Genomic DNA, 15,209 nt, shown 5'->3' with positions numbered 1-15,209 from the left:
CCTTTTGCTCTCAGAACAGACTCAATTCGTCAGGGCGTGGACACTACAAGGCGTCAAAAGCATTCCACAGGGATTCTGGCCCATGTTGACTCCAATGCTTCCTACAGTTGTGTCAAGTTGGCTGGATGTCCTTTGGGTGATGGACATTCTTGATACACACAGGAAACTGTTGAACGTGAAAAACCCAGCAGCGTTGCAGTTTCGACACTCAAACCGGTGCACATGGTACCGACGACCACACCCCATTCAAAGGCACTTCAATCTTTTGTCTTGCCCATTCCCCCTCTGAATGGCACACACAATCCATGTCTCAATTAAAAATCCTTCTTTAACCAATCTCCTCCCCTTCATCTACACTGATTTGAGAGGTTTTTAAAAGTGACATCAATAAGGGATCATAGCTTTCACCTGGTTAGTCTGTCATGGAAAGAGCAGGTGTTCCTAATGTTTTGTACACTATGTACAAATCCTAATTACAATCAGTTATTTGCAGAAATTCTAACAGAAGGGAAGAAAAAGTTATGGGAAATAAAACACTTTTTTTTTTAGACCTCATTAAATCTCACAGATGGTTAACTAGAGAAAAATCAATAGACATGTACAATTTTAATTTTGGAAAATACATAGTCTGCCATCCCAAACAGATTCCACTCTTATAGCAGTTTGATACTCCCATTCCTTGCAAAGGGATTTAGTTTGGTTTGATTTATAAAACAGACTCCACTATCCAAACGTCTCAGTTGAAGATATTGTCCACATTTCTGGCTACTAACAAGATGTTGCAAATATGGATTATCGAAGAATCCCCTTTGTGCTATTGTCGTCATGTGGAAGTGGAGGATGTTACACATTCTGGTATTGTACGGGTTTACTCCCTGTTTTACACAATTTTATTATCTCTACATAAGGTTGTATTGGGTGACTAAGGGACAGATGCAACACGATATACAATCTTCTTGATTCTGCTGGGGAAGGTTAGATTATTATTTTTTTTACTCAGAAAACAAATGTTTTAGTACTGGATTCTTTCAAAATACCTGTCAAACACTATTATACACTAGGATTGATTGCAAAAGAAAGTAAGAGGTCTCAAGATTTTACTGATAAGTGGGACCAAGTAACTCGTGTTAAGAGGTATGGGTCAGATTTTCATATACAAGGAAAGGTGCTCCTGATCGCCAGCCATATGACAAATCTAGTTGTTTTTAGTATGTATGCATGCATTTTAACGTAATTCCTGCTTGTCTTTTTGAATTTTTGGGGGGAAATTTATGTTTGTTTGCTTTTGTGGGTCCTGCACACCAAAGTAGTGGGCTGAAGAGGAGGAGATCGTGTGGGGGACCCTGAACCTTAAGCTCCCACTTCCTTATTGTGGGATGGTTATTTGTAACAGCTGTCAATGGTATTACATGCCTACCAGACAGCTCCTTGCAAAAATGTTTTAACATTTTTAAAACATTTTTTATATTAAATAGCATCCCCAGCAGCTCCTTGCATGTTTCTAATAGTGCATTGTGACTTGGCTTTAGTTTATCAGTAACTGAACCAGTTCTATGTGCTTCAACTAATGACAACTTCATTAAGCAAATCTGCAAACTGTATTAGAAAACGTGAGACCGCTATGGAACGCTACCAATATAGATCACTACTGTAAGACAGTTGTCAGACAACTTTTCCAAAATGGTTATATTATTTTGCATACAAGGAGACATGGTTCTCTTATTTAGAAGACGATTCCGCGACGGTCAAAAAAAGGATTACAACAAGAGCACAGTTCGTAATTAATTCAATGTTGCCTTCGATCGAAACGATTACCACTTGTCAGTGCTCCTGTTCCAGCTGTGTGAAGAATGGGACCTCTTGAGTCTTTGGAACCAGACTCAAACTACAGCGCAACACTAGCCAGTCCATTGGACAGCAATTGATATAAGCAAAGACAACTATATAGTCAGATCCAGAAGAGTAAAAGGGAGCTGTAATGAAACATCCTTTCAACAATGCTAAACATAGTAAATTAGCTCCACCGGGTCGCTTACCTCGTACAGCGAAACACCAGGGAGGTCCTAATGGCAAAGGGGTAGCCGGTAGTCTGCAGTACTCTACATCTTAATTCTGGTAGAATGGCCATGCCTGTGGGAAGAAACTCAGGGAGAGGGGTCGACTGCATCTGCAAAACATTTATTTTAGGTTGAAATCAAATGAAGGGGCCTTGCTTCAGATGTTCGACCCAAGATGATGGTAGACTGAAGAGCCCACACAAACTATAAACAAATGCCTGAATTTCTCCATGTTATTTTTTTTTTACTGACCGACACCCAAGTTTGGTATGAGGGCGAGCTAAAGCAAAGCCTGCAATTGAACAGCTTGTTAACCTAGAGATTATACAAGTCATGGAATTATGCTCAGCATTCACAATGAAGTCCACATGAATTGGTTGATCAATCTCATTTAATATTTTCTGTACAAAATGAGAACGCATACCATACAAACTGTACATTTATAACATGCCGACAAAATACTATTGCCACAGCAAAAAGGGGGGGTGGGGAAAGAATGTGCCCATCTTCAAATTCTTACACAATATAATATATATACAAATCATAACCTACATAATTCATAGTTTCACATTTCTCCAATAGACAAGTCCTTTCTCCGTTTTCCTATTCCCTAGCAGACTGATGACGTGACTGCACTCAGAAATTCATCCAAAGAAACGCACATCTTTTAGCAAAGGAAGGCCCTCCCTCCAATCCCCCTTAATAAAGCATGTAATCTCTGCAACTTCCCCATGCTGCCATTACAATCCCTTTATCTCAAGGCGTCCGTTTATGGATGAATGTAGGGAGAGATGTTAAGATGCCCGGGGACGGTGATTTCCCCCACACAGAAACCCAGGGAACATAGCACCAGGTCAGTAGGATATGGTTGTTCTTGGGAGGCAGGTATATTTGGCAAATCACTCCATTTCAGTGAAGCGGGCAAACATGGCTTTGCGGACAGCGTCTTTGTAAGTGTCTGAGGCAGACAGGCCGTAGCTGCTGCCTTTGGTTCCCAGACCAGCTCCCTTCGCCCTCAGCTGGGCCTGTAGGGAGGTGACAGCAGGTCTGAGATAAGTAAAGCCGTTCAACACTGGCACATTTAAAAAAAAAATTTTTTTTTATATATCATAAATAAATAGAAATAAATAAATATATATAAATAAATAATTAGGTGGGGAGACAGGCAAGAAGGAGAAAGTGGTTAGAGTGTACCCAAAAATTTAACCCTGGTCTCCGGTGCATATGTGAAGGAGAGTGTTACCACTACAACGTGGTTCTGCACTTAAACGAGAAAATTTAACAGACTTCGTTGTATATGAAATATATCTTCACAGGTTTTGCTTTTGGGTTGAAGCAGCACTATTCAATTATTTTAACTGGATGAGATTCACCTCAATAGGTGCAGTGATGCCCTGCTGGTTGCGGCCCAGACCTCTGCCTTCCTGCCATCCCATGGCCTGCAGCATCTTGTTCCCAATGTTGTCACTGTTCAGACCGTCTTTGGTGGGTTGCTCATAGTTACTGCAAAGGAGAAGTGGGAAATGACAACACAATCATTGTTACAATCTCACGTCACAGAACATCACAGTGTACATTTATAACATGCCGACAAAATACTATTGCCACAGCAAAAAAGGGGGGTGGGGAAAGAATGTGCCCATCTTCAAATTCTTACACAATAAAATATATACAAATGATTGGGTAACAATGATAATAAGAATAAGCATGATTATAGCACAGTAGCAGCTTACACGACTGGTGCTGGCTGTGCTGTGAATTTCTTCTTTTTGGGTGCTGGGGGTTCAGGGATGCCGTATTTCTCTCTCCTCTCCGCAGCCCGGTCTCTGTACTTCATCTGTTCACAGGGAGGGAAATAGGAAATTAATGTAGAAACAAACCTGACAACAGGGTTTCTATTAACCAAAAGTCAATCAGTAACATTAGACCAACAGTCTTTATGTCCGAGTCTCACCTCGGTCTCTTTCCTCTCCAGCTCTTCCAGCTCAGCCTCACTCAGCTTAGATCTGCGGTGGACCTCCAGGTTTTGCTGGGGAAAGACGACAAGTAAAGATTAAGACACCTTCACACTGAATTCAGACATAAAACAAGCTCCAAGGTTCACATAATAGATGTTCATTTTCATAACAGTTTAGTGAGTAGACTAAAGTGGGGTTCTTCCTGGGCGTCAGGGATCAGCACCTTGTGAAGGTCAGAGAGCTGCTGGTGGCGCACCAGGCCGTCCTTATTGGGGAACTGTCTCCTACACAGCAGGCAGGCCATCTTCTTCCAGTCCGTCAGCTGATCCTGGCCCTGCTCACCACCATCGCGCTCCGGCTCTGCTGCACCCCCCTCCTCTGGGTCACTGTCCCCACTGTAGGCTGCCACCAGACCAACCTGGGGAAGGACACAACGAGATAGTTTACCATCCAACCAAGTAGGTACCATACAAGATAAAAATGTATGATCTGTCATTTCAGAGCTTACAACCAAGATGGCGTAGCAGTTGGACGTATTGTCGTGTCGTGTCCCTTGTATATATCGTTTGTTTTCGTTTTTTTTTTCTTCACATATCTTTAAAACTTTTTGCTGAACCTCAACTTCTTCTAAATACTCTCCTGCAACCCGCCTCACCCAACGTAGCTATTTTTCCTAAAGTATTTATATTTACTTCGGACCTGGAACCCCTCAACTGAAGCTAGCCAACGAACTACCAGCTTCAGCAAAACATTGCTAGCGGTCTTCAGCTAACCGGTCATCAGCTAACCTTTAGCTCGGAAAGCTCTCGCCAGTTCGAACAACGCGACTCTAACCAGAGCATAACGGACCTATTTATTATTTTATTTTATTTTTCACCCCCGGATTCCCATCGCAAACGGAACATTTTGAGCTCCTGGGCTACAATATCCAGACCCACGACCGGTCCATCGATGTCACTGCATGAAGAGGAATAAACAGATACCCCCATCGCGACGTCCCCAAAGGCTAACTCTCTAGCCCTTGCTATCTCCTTGCTTGCAAATTCGGCCTGCTAACTGCTAGCTTGTTTAGCCCGGTCCGCTAACTGCTACCGTGTTTAGCACCGTCTACTAACTGTTAGCTTGTTAGCACAGGCCTGCTAACCGTCTGAATCGCCGCGTCCCAAACACTCACTGAACCCATATTTACTTTCTATCCCTTTTCGATTTTTAATTTGTTTATACCTCCCGGTAACCTGCCTCACCCAATGTGATACGGAACCGCTATTATCTTTACATTTTTAGAACACACTCAAGAACCTCCAGAAGCTAACCAGCTAACTGGCTACAAGCTATTTGGTCATTGTTAGTTTTCTAACCTGGATAACACTCGCCAGTCCAGCTTCCCTGCCCCATCCACCGCTGCCCCTTGGACACTGATCACTTGGCTACATAGCTGATGCATGCTGGACTGTCCCTTAATCACGGTAATCCATTCTGCTTGTTTATGTTTTATCTGTCGGCCCCAGCCGCACTTAGGCTCTGTGTGTAGTCAATCCGACCCTCTCTGCCTAATCAATCGCCATTCTACCTGCTGTTGTTGTGCTAGCTGATTAGCTGTTGTCTCACCTACTGTTTTAGCTAGCTCTCCCAATTCAACACCTGTGATTACTGTATGCCTCGCTGTATGTCTCTCTCAAATGTCAATATGCCTTGTATACTGTTGTGCAGGTTAGTTATCATTGTTTTAGTTTACAATGGAGCCCCTAGTTCCACTCTTTATACCCCTGTTACCTCCTTTGTCCCACCCCCCACACATGCGGTGACCTCACCCATTACAACCAGCATGTCCAGAGATACAACCTCTCTCATCATCACCCAGTGCCTGGGCTTACCTCCGCTGTACCCGCACCCCACCATACCCCTGTTTGCGCATTATGCCCTGAATATATTCTACCATGCCCAGAAACCTGCTCCTCTTATTCTCTGTCCCCAACGCCCTAGGCGACCAGTTTTGATAGCCTTCAGCCGCACCCTCATACTACTCCTTCTCTGTTCCGCGGGTGATGTGGAGGTAAACCCAGGCCCTGCATGTCCCCAGGCACCCTCATTTGTTGACTTCTGTGATCGAAAAAGCCTTGGTTTCATGCATGTCAACATCAGAAGCCTCCTCCCTAAGTTTGTCTTACTCACTGCTCTAGCACACTCTGCTAACCCTGATGTCCTTGCCGTGTCTGAATCCTGGCTCAGGAAGGCCACCAAAAATTCTGAGATTTCCATACCCAACTATAACATCTTCCGTCAAGATAGAACTGCCAAAGGGGGAGGAGTTGCAGTCTACTGCAGAGATAGCCTGCAAAGTAATGTCATACTTTCCAGGTCCATACCCAAACAGTTCGAACTACTAATTTTGAAAATTACTCTCTCCAGAAATAAGTCTCTCACTGTTGCCGCCTGCTACCGACCCCCCTCAGCTCCCAGCTGTGCCCTGGACACCATTTGTGAATTGATCGCCCCCCATCTAGCTTCAGAGTTTGTTCTGTTAGGTGACCTAAACTGGGATATGCTTAACACCCCGGCAGTCCTACAATCTAAGCTAGATGCCCTCAATCTCACTCAAATCATCAAGGAACCCACCAGGTACAACCCTAACTCTGTAAACAAGGGCACCCTCATTGACGTCATCCTGACCAACTGGCCCTCCAAATACACCTCCGCTGTCTTCAACCAGGATCTCAGCGATCACTGCCTCATTGCCTGTATCCGCTACGGAGCCGCAGTCAAACGACCACCCCTCATCACTGTCAAACGCTCCCTAAAACACTTCTGTGAGCAGGCCTTTCTAATCGACCTGGCCCGGGTATCCTGGAAGGACATTGACCTCATCCCGTCAGTTGAGGATGCCTGGTCTTTCTTTAAAAGTAACTTCCTCACCATTTTAAATAAGCATGCTCCGTTCAAAAAATGCAGAACTAAGAACAGATATAGCCCCTGGTTCACTCCAGACCTGACTGCCCTCGACCAGCACAAAAACATCCTGTGGCGGACTGCACTAACATCGAACAGTCCCCGCGATATGCAACTGTTCAGGGAAGTCAGGAACCAATACACACAGTCAGTCAGGAAAGCTAAAGCCAACTTCTTCAGGCAGAAGTTTGCATCCTGTAGCTCCAACTCCAAAAAGTTCTGGGACACTGTGAAGTCCATGGAGAACAAGAGCACCTCCTCCCAGCTGCCCACTGCACTGAGGCTAGGTAACACGGTCACCACCGATAAATCCATGATTATCGAAAACTTCAACAAGCATTTCTCAACGGCTGGCCATGCCTTCCGCCTGGCTACTCCAACCTCGTCCAACAGCTCCCCCCCCCCCCCCCGCAGCTACTCGCCCAAGCCTCTCCAGGTTCTCCTTTACCCAAATCCAGATAGCAGATGTTCTGAAAGAGCTGCAAAACCTGGACCCGTACAAATCAGCTGGGCTTGACAATCTGGACCCTCTATTCCTGAAACTATCCGCCGCCATTGTCGCAACCCCTATTACCAGCCTGTTCAACCTCTCTTTCATATCGTCTGAGATCCCCAAGGATTGGAAAGCTGCCGCAGTCATCCCCCTCTTCAAAGGGGGCGACACCCTGGACCCAAACTGTTACAGACCAATATCCATCCTGCCCTGCCTATCTAAGGTCTTCGAAAGCCAAGTCAACAAACAGATCACTGACCATCTTGAATCCCACCGTACCTTCTCCGCTGTGCAATCTGGTTTCCGAGCCGGTCACGGGTGTACCTCAGCCACGCTCAAGGTACTAAACGATATCATAACCGCCATCGATAAAAGACAGTACTGTGCAGCCGTCTTCATAGACCTTGCCAAGGCTTTCGACTCTGTCAATCACCGTATTCTTATTGGCAGACTCAGTAGCCTCGGTTTTTCGGATGACTGCCTTGCCTGGTTCACCAATTACTTTGCAGACAGAGTTCAGTGTGTCAAATCGGAGGGCATGCTGTCCGGTCCTCTGGCAGTCTCTATGGGGGTGCCACAGGGTTCAATTCTCGGGCCGACTCTTTTCTCTGTATATATCAATGATGTTTCTCATGCTGCGGGCGATTCCCTGATCCACCTCTACGCAGACGACACCATTCTATATACTTCCGGCCCGTCCTTGGACACTGTGCTATCTAACCTCCAAACGAGCTTCAATGCCATACAGCACTCCTTCCGTGGCCTCCAACTGCTCTTAAACGCTAGTAAAACCAAATGCATGCTTTTCAACCGTTCGCTGCCTGCACCCGCACGCCTGACCAGCATCACCACCCTGGATGGTTCCGACCTTGAATATGTGGACATCTATAAGTACCTAGGTGTCTGGCTAGACTCTAAACTCTCCTTCCAGACCCATATCAAACATCTCCAATCGAAAATCAAATCAAGAGTCGGCTTTCTATTCCGCAACAAAGCCTCCTTCACTCACGCCGCCAAACTTACCCTAGTAAAACTGACTATCCTACCGATCCTCGACTTCGGCGATGTCATCTACAAAATTGCTTCCAACACTCTACTCAGCAAACTGGATGCAGTTTATCACAGTGCCATCCGTTTTGTCACTAAAGCACCTTATACCACCCACCACTGCGACTTGTATGCTCTAGTCGGCTGGCCCTCGCTACATATTCGTCGCCAGACCCACTGGCTCCAGGTCATCTACAAGTCCATGCTAGGTAAAGCTCCGCCTTATCTCAGTTCACTGGTTACGATGGCAACACCCATCCGTAGCACGCGCTCCAGCAGGTGTATCTCACTGATCATCCCTAAAGCCAACACCTCAATTGGCCGCCTTTCGTTCCAGTTCTCTGCTGCCTGTGATTGGAACGAATTGCAAAAATCGCTGAAGTTGGAGACTTTTATCTCCCTCACCAACTTCAAACATCTGCTATCTGAGCAGCTAACCGATCGCTGCAGCTGTACATAGTCTATTGGTAAATAGCCCACCCATTTTCACCTACCTCATCCCCATACTGTTTTTATTTATTTATTTTTCTGCTCTTTTGCACACCAATATCTCTACCTTTACATAACCATCTGATCATTTATCACTCCAGTGTTAATCTGCATAATTGTAATTATTTGCCTACCTTCTCATGCCTTTTGCACACAATGTATATATAGACTCCCCTTTTTTCTACTGTGTTATTGACTTGTTAATTTGTTTACTCCATGTGTAACTCTGTGTTGTCTGTTCACACTGCTATGCCTTATCTTGGCCAGGTCGCAGTTGCAAATGAGAACTTGTTCTCAACTAGCCTACCTGGTTAAATAAAGGTGAAATAAATAAAATAAAATTAAAAAAAATTTGAGTCTAGTATCAATAGCTTACCTTGGCTGAGTTGGTTGGGGCCTGCTCCTCTGGGCGCTGCACTGCTTCTGACATGAGCATTTCCAAGCTTCCAGCCTGCTGCAAAGACACAACACTAGTCACTGCCATCAAGTCACCTCGTCAATCTGACGCCATCAAATCAAAAGTGGCACTGGATGAGTCCTCTAAAGCAGCGTTTCCTTGAACTCAGTCCTTGGGACCCCAAGGGGTGCACGTTTTTGGTTTTTGCCCTATTACTACACAGCTTGATGATTACTTGATTATGTGAATCAGCTGTGCAATGCTAGGGCAAAAACGTGCACCCCTTGGGGTCCTGAGGACAGAGTTTGGGAAACCCTGCTCTATAGGATTCTAACCTTCATGGATAGACCTAAAATGGCTACCTTCTTCTCGAAGAGTGTGAAGCCTGCGTCGGCGGCCGCGGCCTCTTTCCTCTCTTCCTGGCTGACGGGCTGGAAGCTGCTTTTGAAGTTCTCCTTCTGCTTGTTCAGACTCTTCGCCCAGCGCTCCATGTCCTTAGCAATCTGGAAAGAGCATGACAACTCAGTCAAACTACACACACGTTAATACAACACCCCTTGACAGCAACAAGAGTTTCATGACATTGTCCTGATACCAACAGAATGTAGAGACGGCAACACCCCCCCCCCCCCCCCCCCCCGTTTTCTCATATACAGCTGTACCGCCTTGACATCTGAAGCGAACCCGGTCTCCTCTGCGTACCTGTTGAGCCGTCTTGCTCTTGGGCTTCTCTTGTTTCCTCTCCTTGGATTCCTTAGCCTCTTTGCTGGCTGCTGCTGCGTTTGCCGTCTGCTCAGTTTGGTCGGCGGCTGAGGCAGGGACGTACGTCTGCTTCTCGCTGTCCCAGTACAGGTACTGCTGTGTTTGGGAATTATAGTAGTACTGGAGGAGAGAAGATAACTGTCAAAAACACATACACCCACATACCCCTTTCAGTCAACTCATGAGGCATGGTGGAACCATTCAAAATGGCAACAGAAAACATTGACCGGTGTGTGGGTACTTACATGGGTATTTGGGTCGTAGTAGAGGCCAGTTTCAGGGTCGAAGTAGTAGCCCGAGGACTCGTCATACTGGTAGGTGGAGGTGTCAGGAACAGCTGGGGATGAAGACAAGAGCATGGAAGATTACAAACAATCAAAAACCTGGCTTGAATAGAGTAGATCATTTTATATCTGAAAGCATTCCACTAAGTTTTTATGTTTCATTCTGCACTGGAACTTGCAGAGCCAGTTAGTCACGAGAGGGAGGCTCCTACCAGTGTCTGTGGCCAGTCCAGAGAGTGTCGCTGTTGCTGTGGAAACCGGCGCTGTAATGGTTGCAGAGTGAACTCCGGTCTGTTTTGCTTCCAGTTGCTGGGCCAATTGCAGTGCCTGCAGAGACAATTGGCCATTGTGGGGAATCTTTAGGGCAAGCATACTGTCCGTGGTGCAGTAAAGGCAACGGTGTGTGTATTGCCAGCCCCATAGGTTAAAAGACAGAGACTCACCTGTGTGGCAGTGTGACTGATAAGGCGGGGTTGGTAGACCTGTGCAACCTGTGAGATCACCACTCCTGTAGCAGCTGGGGCCGCTGTGAAAAGACACCCAGGCTTAATTACACGCGTTCTCCTCAAACCAGAAGGCTGTTAAAAAAAAAAGGCATGTACACAGAATGCAAACGTTGCCTCTCACCTCCCAGTATTCCGTTCCCCTGGGAGAGGTCTCCTGCTGCCTGCTGGTAGTAAGCCTGGTAGTCCTATCGACACAGCAGGGCACAGTCAGTCACACACATTGAAGCGGCAGCGTCTGCAATGCATCCCAGGTATTTACAGACTGGGGTAACCATCACCGTACCTGTGTGTAGGGAACGTAGCCCTCCTCTAGGTAGCTGTACTCCGACAGCTGTCCTTCAGCACCCTGCTGTGGCTTGGAAGGAACATACTGACGGTTAGAAGGTGCATCGGGAAAACAAAACGTCACCGGTGACTGTGAGGAGATGTGGGTTTGTGTGCGTTTACCTGGCTGGAGGACCACTGGGCAGCAGCGATGGCTGTGCTGGCCACAGAGAAGGCACTGATCCGGTTACAGTCTGGGAGCAAGAGATCCCTGAAGAGACCAAGGAGAGTAGAGATTAGGGAGACATCTCCATCCCTCTTGAGGACATCCTCCACTGGAATTATGCTGAGAACACTATAACCCTAACCATTGACACCTCTTAAACCTAACCACGGACACCGCTGTGACGGGACACTCACTTCCTGGCACTCTTGGCATAGTCCACACCGATGGTCTTCCCATCCAGCTTGAGAGGGGGCTGCAGTCCTTGTAAGATAGTTAGGAGCTGAGAAGCCTCCTGTGATGCAGAAACAACAAAGCACTTAAGACTAAACACACTCATTTCACTTACAGAGAAAAGTTCATACAGACTCCACTAAATCAAGCCAAGGATGTTGTTGACCATTAGCAATCGAAAAAGGGGAACGTCACTGAAGAGACAGAGGTCGCTCTGTAAAGAAACTCAAAACCAATTTTTTTTTTTGAAATGTTGAGAGCTCTGCTGAAAGGCTGGCATACCAGAGGGGAGGAAAGCTGTACGAAGGTGAAGCCTCTGTTCTGGCCCGTCTGTTTGTCCTTGATGAGACGGATGTTGCTGGTTGACAGGTTGGCGTAGGGGGCCAGGGCAGTCATTATGGCCTCCACAGTGGTAAGGGGGGCGATGTTCCTAAGGATGATCGCTGGAGAGGACACACACATTCAGTATAAATTATCCCATTGGCTCTCAGACCCCCATCAGGTCATCTGACAGGACTTATTTTCATGACGGCGGAGGGGTACTCACTGTCGCCGTAGTAGTCTCCGCTCTGCTGGGTCTCTCGGACTCCAGTGGTGTTGGTTTCACACTCTGTTGGGAAAAGCAGGAAGAATGAGAGGAGGGCATTAGCGTCGCCTCGCCCTCAGTACCCATGACAGAAGCCAGGACATGAGTTAGAAAATGTTCCTGCTCCACAGGGATTTGACATCCTCGCTATTCCACCTGTCAATTCTCACGTACGTTTTCAGCTAAATCTGGTTTGTTCACAATACTAAGAAATATGATTAGTCAGGGCTCTACGTAGACATTTTTTTTTTTTACAAGGAGCACATGTGCTCTAAGTTAAAAAATGTAGGCGCACGCAAAGAAATTTAGTAGCACAATGACAAATATATTTTTTTAAATTCCAGGTCGCATATCAAAATATTTTGGCACATATGAGTAGAATGGTCGCACTGTAGAGCCCTGTATCTGTATTCTCTACTGCGCCTGCACCTGTGCGTAGTCCCATGGCATTGTCTCAGGCCATCCAGATGGGTGCAAGCAGTGGCTTCCTGATTCAGGAACTACTTACCAGCTTTGGATGCTCCGCACCTGAAGCACTTCAGCCTCCTCCGGAAATTGTACAGGCCGCACTGCAAGCAACCGGTCACATTTTTTATTGAAAATACAGCTACTTAGGTCCAGGACACCGCTGCCTCAGATGAATAGCAAACTAAAAGCAGTGCAGCATCGGGTGCTTACCTGAGCCAAACGCTCACACTGGCAACTAATGCAATCAGGCATTCCTACACCTAACAATGTGCTCAAAGTCATTTGGCAGGAGCTCATTCTGGACTATAAGATAACAATTGATTGCCTAACATTGTCACTACAGCATTTCAGATAGGAGTGGAAGGGGGAAACAGTGTAGGCAGGGTGGGATATGGAGTCAAGCCACAGCAGAAACTTACAGTGTTGCAGAGCCAGTCTTCAAACTTGTGCCGGGGGTTGCTGTAGTGCATGGCCACACTCTTGCCTTGGATGACCAGGAGTTTCTGTAAGAGGGGGGACAAAATGTTGGTCATTTCAAGGTTTCTTGGCTGGTGCAGGTCTCACTCTAGCTGCACCCAAAATACAAGCAGTGTTGGCAAGGAGGGAAGGGGGAAAGGGACCCCCGGTTGGCGCTTGTGTCAAAGACAGACGGAAGGATGTGTATGTGAGCTTGTGTACAGAGGGTTCTTAAGGTGTTTGGGACCCGAGTGTCCAGACTGAGCCGGAGCAGAGTGTATGCTAACATGATAGAGATACTTTGATCGGCTTCCCTAGAACCAGGGATGTGCTTCCAACAGACAAATTAAATTTGCTAAGAAGTACAGCATGAATCAATCACTAAAAAGAAAAAAAAACATCAACTGACAAGTAAGTGCTCAAATTTGGAGGACAGTAGGCTAGGAGCCAGAATTCCTTATTTTCCCCGATGGCCTATGACTATCTTTTATCAGAAAAATGTATTCCTGAGTTATCTTACCGGTCAGATTGCAAGGTACTATAATCTCAAAGTGTTTTAAGGTAAATTTCCGTTAAATTAGGCTACATGGCTCAATTCTATTGACGTCGAACGTCTTAAAACCTTAGTCTTACACCCTGAAAATATGGGGGGAGGGGCGGTGAGATTAAAGAATTATCAGTGAAAGGTTAAATAAAACCCCTAAAACCATGCAGTCTTTATGGATACCATATTAAGATTAAAATATAGTATTCTCCAACTAAATTCCAACTTAAATCTACATTTACTTCAAATCATTTTTGGTTCTTATTCAGTTCACTTTGGTTGCCATTTGGTTCTCTTTTTTTTTTCTCCCAGATCTCCAAGGTAAAAACTAGACTTGGCGATTGTGAAGCAACCTGATTGGTCTCCATCCATCGGGTAGCATCTTGCAAGTGATAAAACTCCACGAAGGCGAAACCTCTGCTTATACCTAGAGACAGCATTCAAATATAGACGGGAGGAGTGTTAGTCAGAGTCCATGGGCACAACATTCAAACTCTGTCACAAACTGCTTCAGGACCCAATATGGCAAACAGTGGGCCCTTCATTTTGGGTTTTGCCATAGCAAGAAATCCTGCAGGATGACACTGGAACGTGCACCCTCTGTGTGCCTATATGCATTATTTTATTCTTTCATTTGAAACAGAGCTTGACTGGCTGATGCTCTTACTTACCTTTTCGCTCCACATCTTAACAGAACGTAAAAGATTGTTTCTTCGCGTTTGACATTAATTCATAACGATTTCAGATTATTTTTTTATGTTGCTATGGCAAAACTGAAGCCAATTGAAGCAGATTGGCCCTGTGGTCAAAGATGGCGGGGGAAAGGAGGGACTCCATGGAACGCCTGGGTCTCACCTGTCCTCTTCTTCATCAACCGGACATCTATTGGCTGGGGTCCCTCCAGCTGGTCCAGGGCAGCTCGGATCTGGAAGGCACAAGAACATTTAAATCCGTCGCCCTCAGTTCCGCAACACACTTCAGTTGATATTATACAGTTGCTAACGTCTCCTTTAGTTTCACTGTATAGTCTACTCTTCTTTGCACAAACCACATTACTGACCCGGTGGTGGGTCTAAAGCAGAGAGAGAGAGGAACTTACATCTCCCTCTGTGACGTGAAGAGACAGGCCCCGGAGCATGATGGTTTTACTCTCCTTCTCCTCCCCTGGCTCCCCCCTGTAGTCCTGCTCCGGGTAGTCTCCATCAGAGTGGTAGCCTTCTTCAGCTCCATCGTTGTTCCGCCGCTTCCTGTCTCTCTGCTGGCGCGGATAAAACAGCGTGGATCAGTGTATTCTCCTAGTCGTCAACAAGATTGGTTTTGGCTGCACTCCATTGCCAAGTCATGTCAGACGCCCAGTGACTCGGAGCACATACCTCTGGACTGGCTCTGTTCCCCCGGTGTTCCCCTCCATCGTAGCGTTCGATGCGTCTCTCTTCACCCCAGCGTCGCGTGACGTGCTCTCGTTCCTGGTCTCCTCGCTCTCGCCTCTCACCCC

General features: G+C 46.2%; 1 protein-coding gene across 7 annotated transcripts in view; it reads right to left on the bottom strand.

Moving 5' to 3' along the window:
* Positions 1-2,430: 2,430 nt before the first annotated feature.
* LOC139413276 (RNA-binding protein 5-like) overlaps positions 2,431-15,209 on the bottom strand; it is a 15,344-nt gene continuing 2,565 nt past the window's right edge. Inside the window, exons 2-24 of one of the 7 annotated variants that reach the window (XM_071160464.1) lie at positions 15,088-15,209; positions 14,814-14,972; positions 14,570-14,639; positions 14,068-14,141; positions 13,134-13,217; positions 12,755-12,815; positions 12,208-12,270; positions 11,943-12,103; positions 11,624-11,721; positions 11,387-11,474; positions 11,223-11,294; positions 11,061-11,124; positions 10,877-10,959; positions 10,646-10,760; positions 10,395-10,486; positions 10,090-10,269; positions 9,750-9,890; positions 9,367-9,441; positions 4,239-4,433; positions 4,012-4,086; positions 3,791-3,894; positions 3,431-3,560; positions 2,431-3,082 (exon numbers count right to left, since the gene is read on the bottom strand). The exon at positions 15,088-15,209 is cut by the window's right edge and continues 50 nt beyond it. In XM_071160464.1, coding sequence (XP_071016565.1) covers positions 2,957-3,082; positions 3,431-3,560; positions 3,791-3,894; positions 4,012-4,086; positions 4,239-4,433; positions 9,367-9,441; positions 9,750-9,890; positions 10,090-10,269; positions 10,395-10,486; positions 10,646-10,760; positions 10,877-10,959; positions 11,061-11,124; positions 11,223-11,294; positions 11,387-11,474; positions 11,624-11,721; positions 11,943-12,103; positions 12,208-12,270; positions 12,755-12,815; positions 13,134-13,217; positions 14,068-14,141; positions 14,570-14,639; positions 14,814-14,972; positions 15,088-15,209 — 2,432 coding nt within the window. In that variant the 3' untranslated portion in view covers positions 2,431-2,956. Of the gene's footprint in view, positions 3,083-3,430; positions 3,561-3,790; positions 3,895-4,011; positions 4,087-4,238; positions 4,434-9,366; positions 9,445-9,749; positions 9,891-10,089; positions 10,270-10,394; positions 10,487-10,645; positions 10,761-10,876; positions 10,960-11,060; positions 11,125-11,222; positions 11,295-11,386; positions 11,475-11,623; positions 11,722-11,942; positions 12,104-12,207; positions 12,271-12,754; positions 12,816-13,133; positions 13,497-14,067; positions 14,142-14,569; positions 14,640-14,813; positions 14,973-15,087 lie in introns of those variants that run through there. The other 6 variants (XM_071160466.1, XM_071160469.1, XM_071160465.1 and 3 more) reach the window with 6 other exon arrangements.

This window comes from Oncorhynchus clarkii, chromosome 7 (assembly GCF_045791955.1).
Source record: "Oncorhynchus clarkii lewisi isolate Uvic-CL-2024 chromosome 7, UVic_Ocla_1.0, whole genome shotgun sequence".
Lineage (NCBI taxonomy): Eukaryota > Metazoa > Chordata > Actinopteri > Salmoniformes > Salmonidae > Oncorhynchus > Oncorhynchus clarkii.
This window is presented reverse-complemented; position numbering and strand designations above follow the sequence as displayed.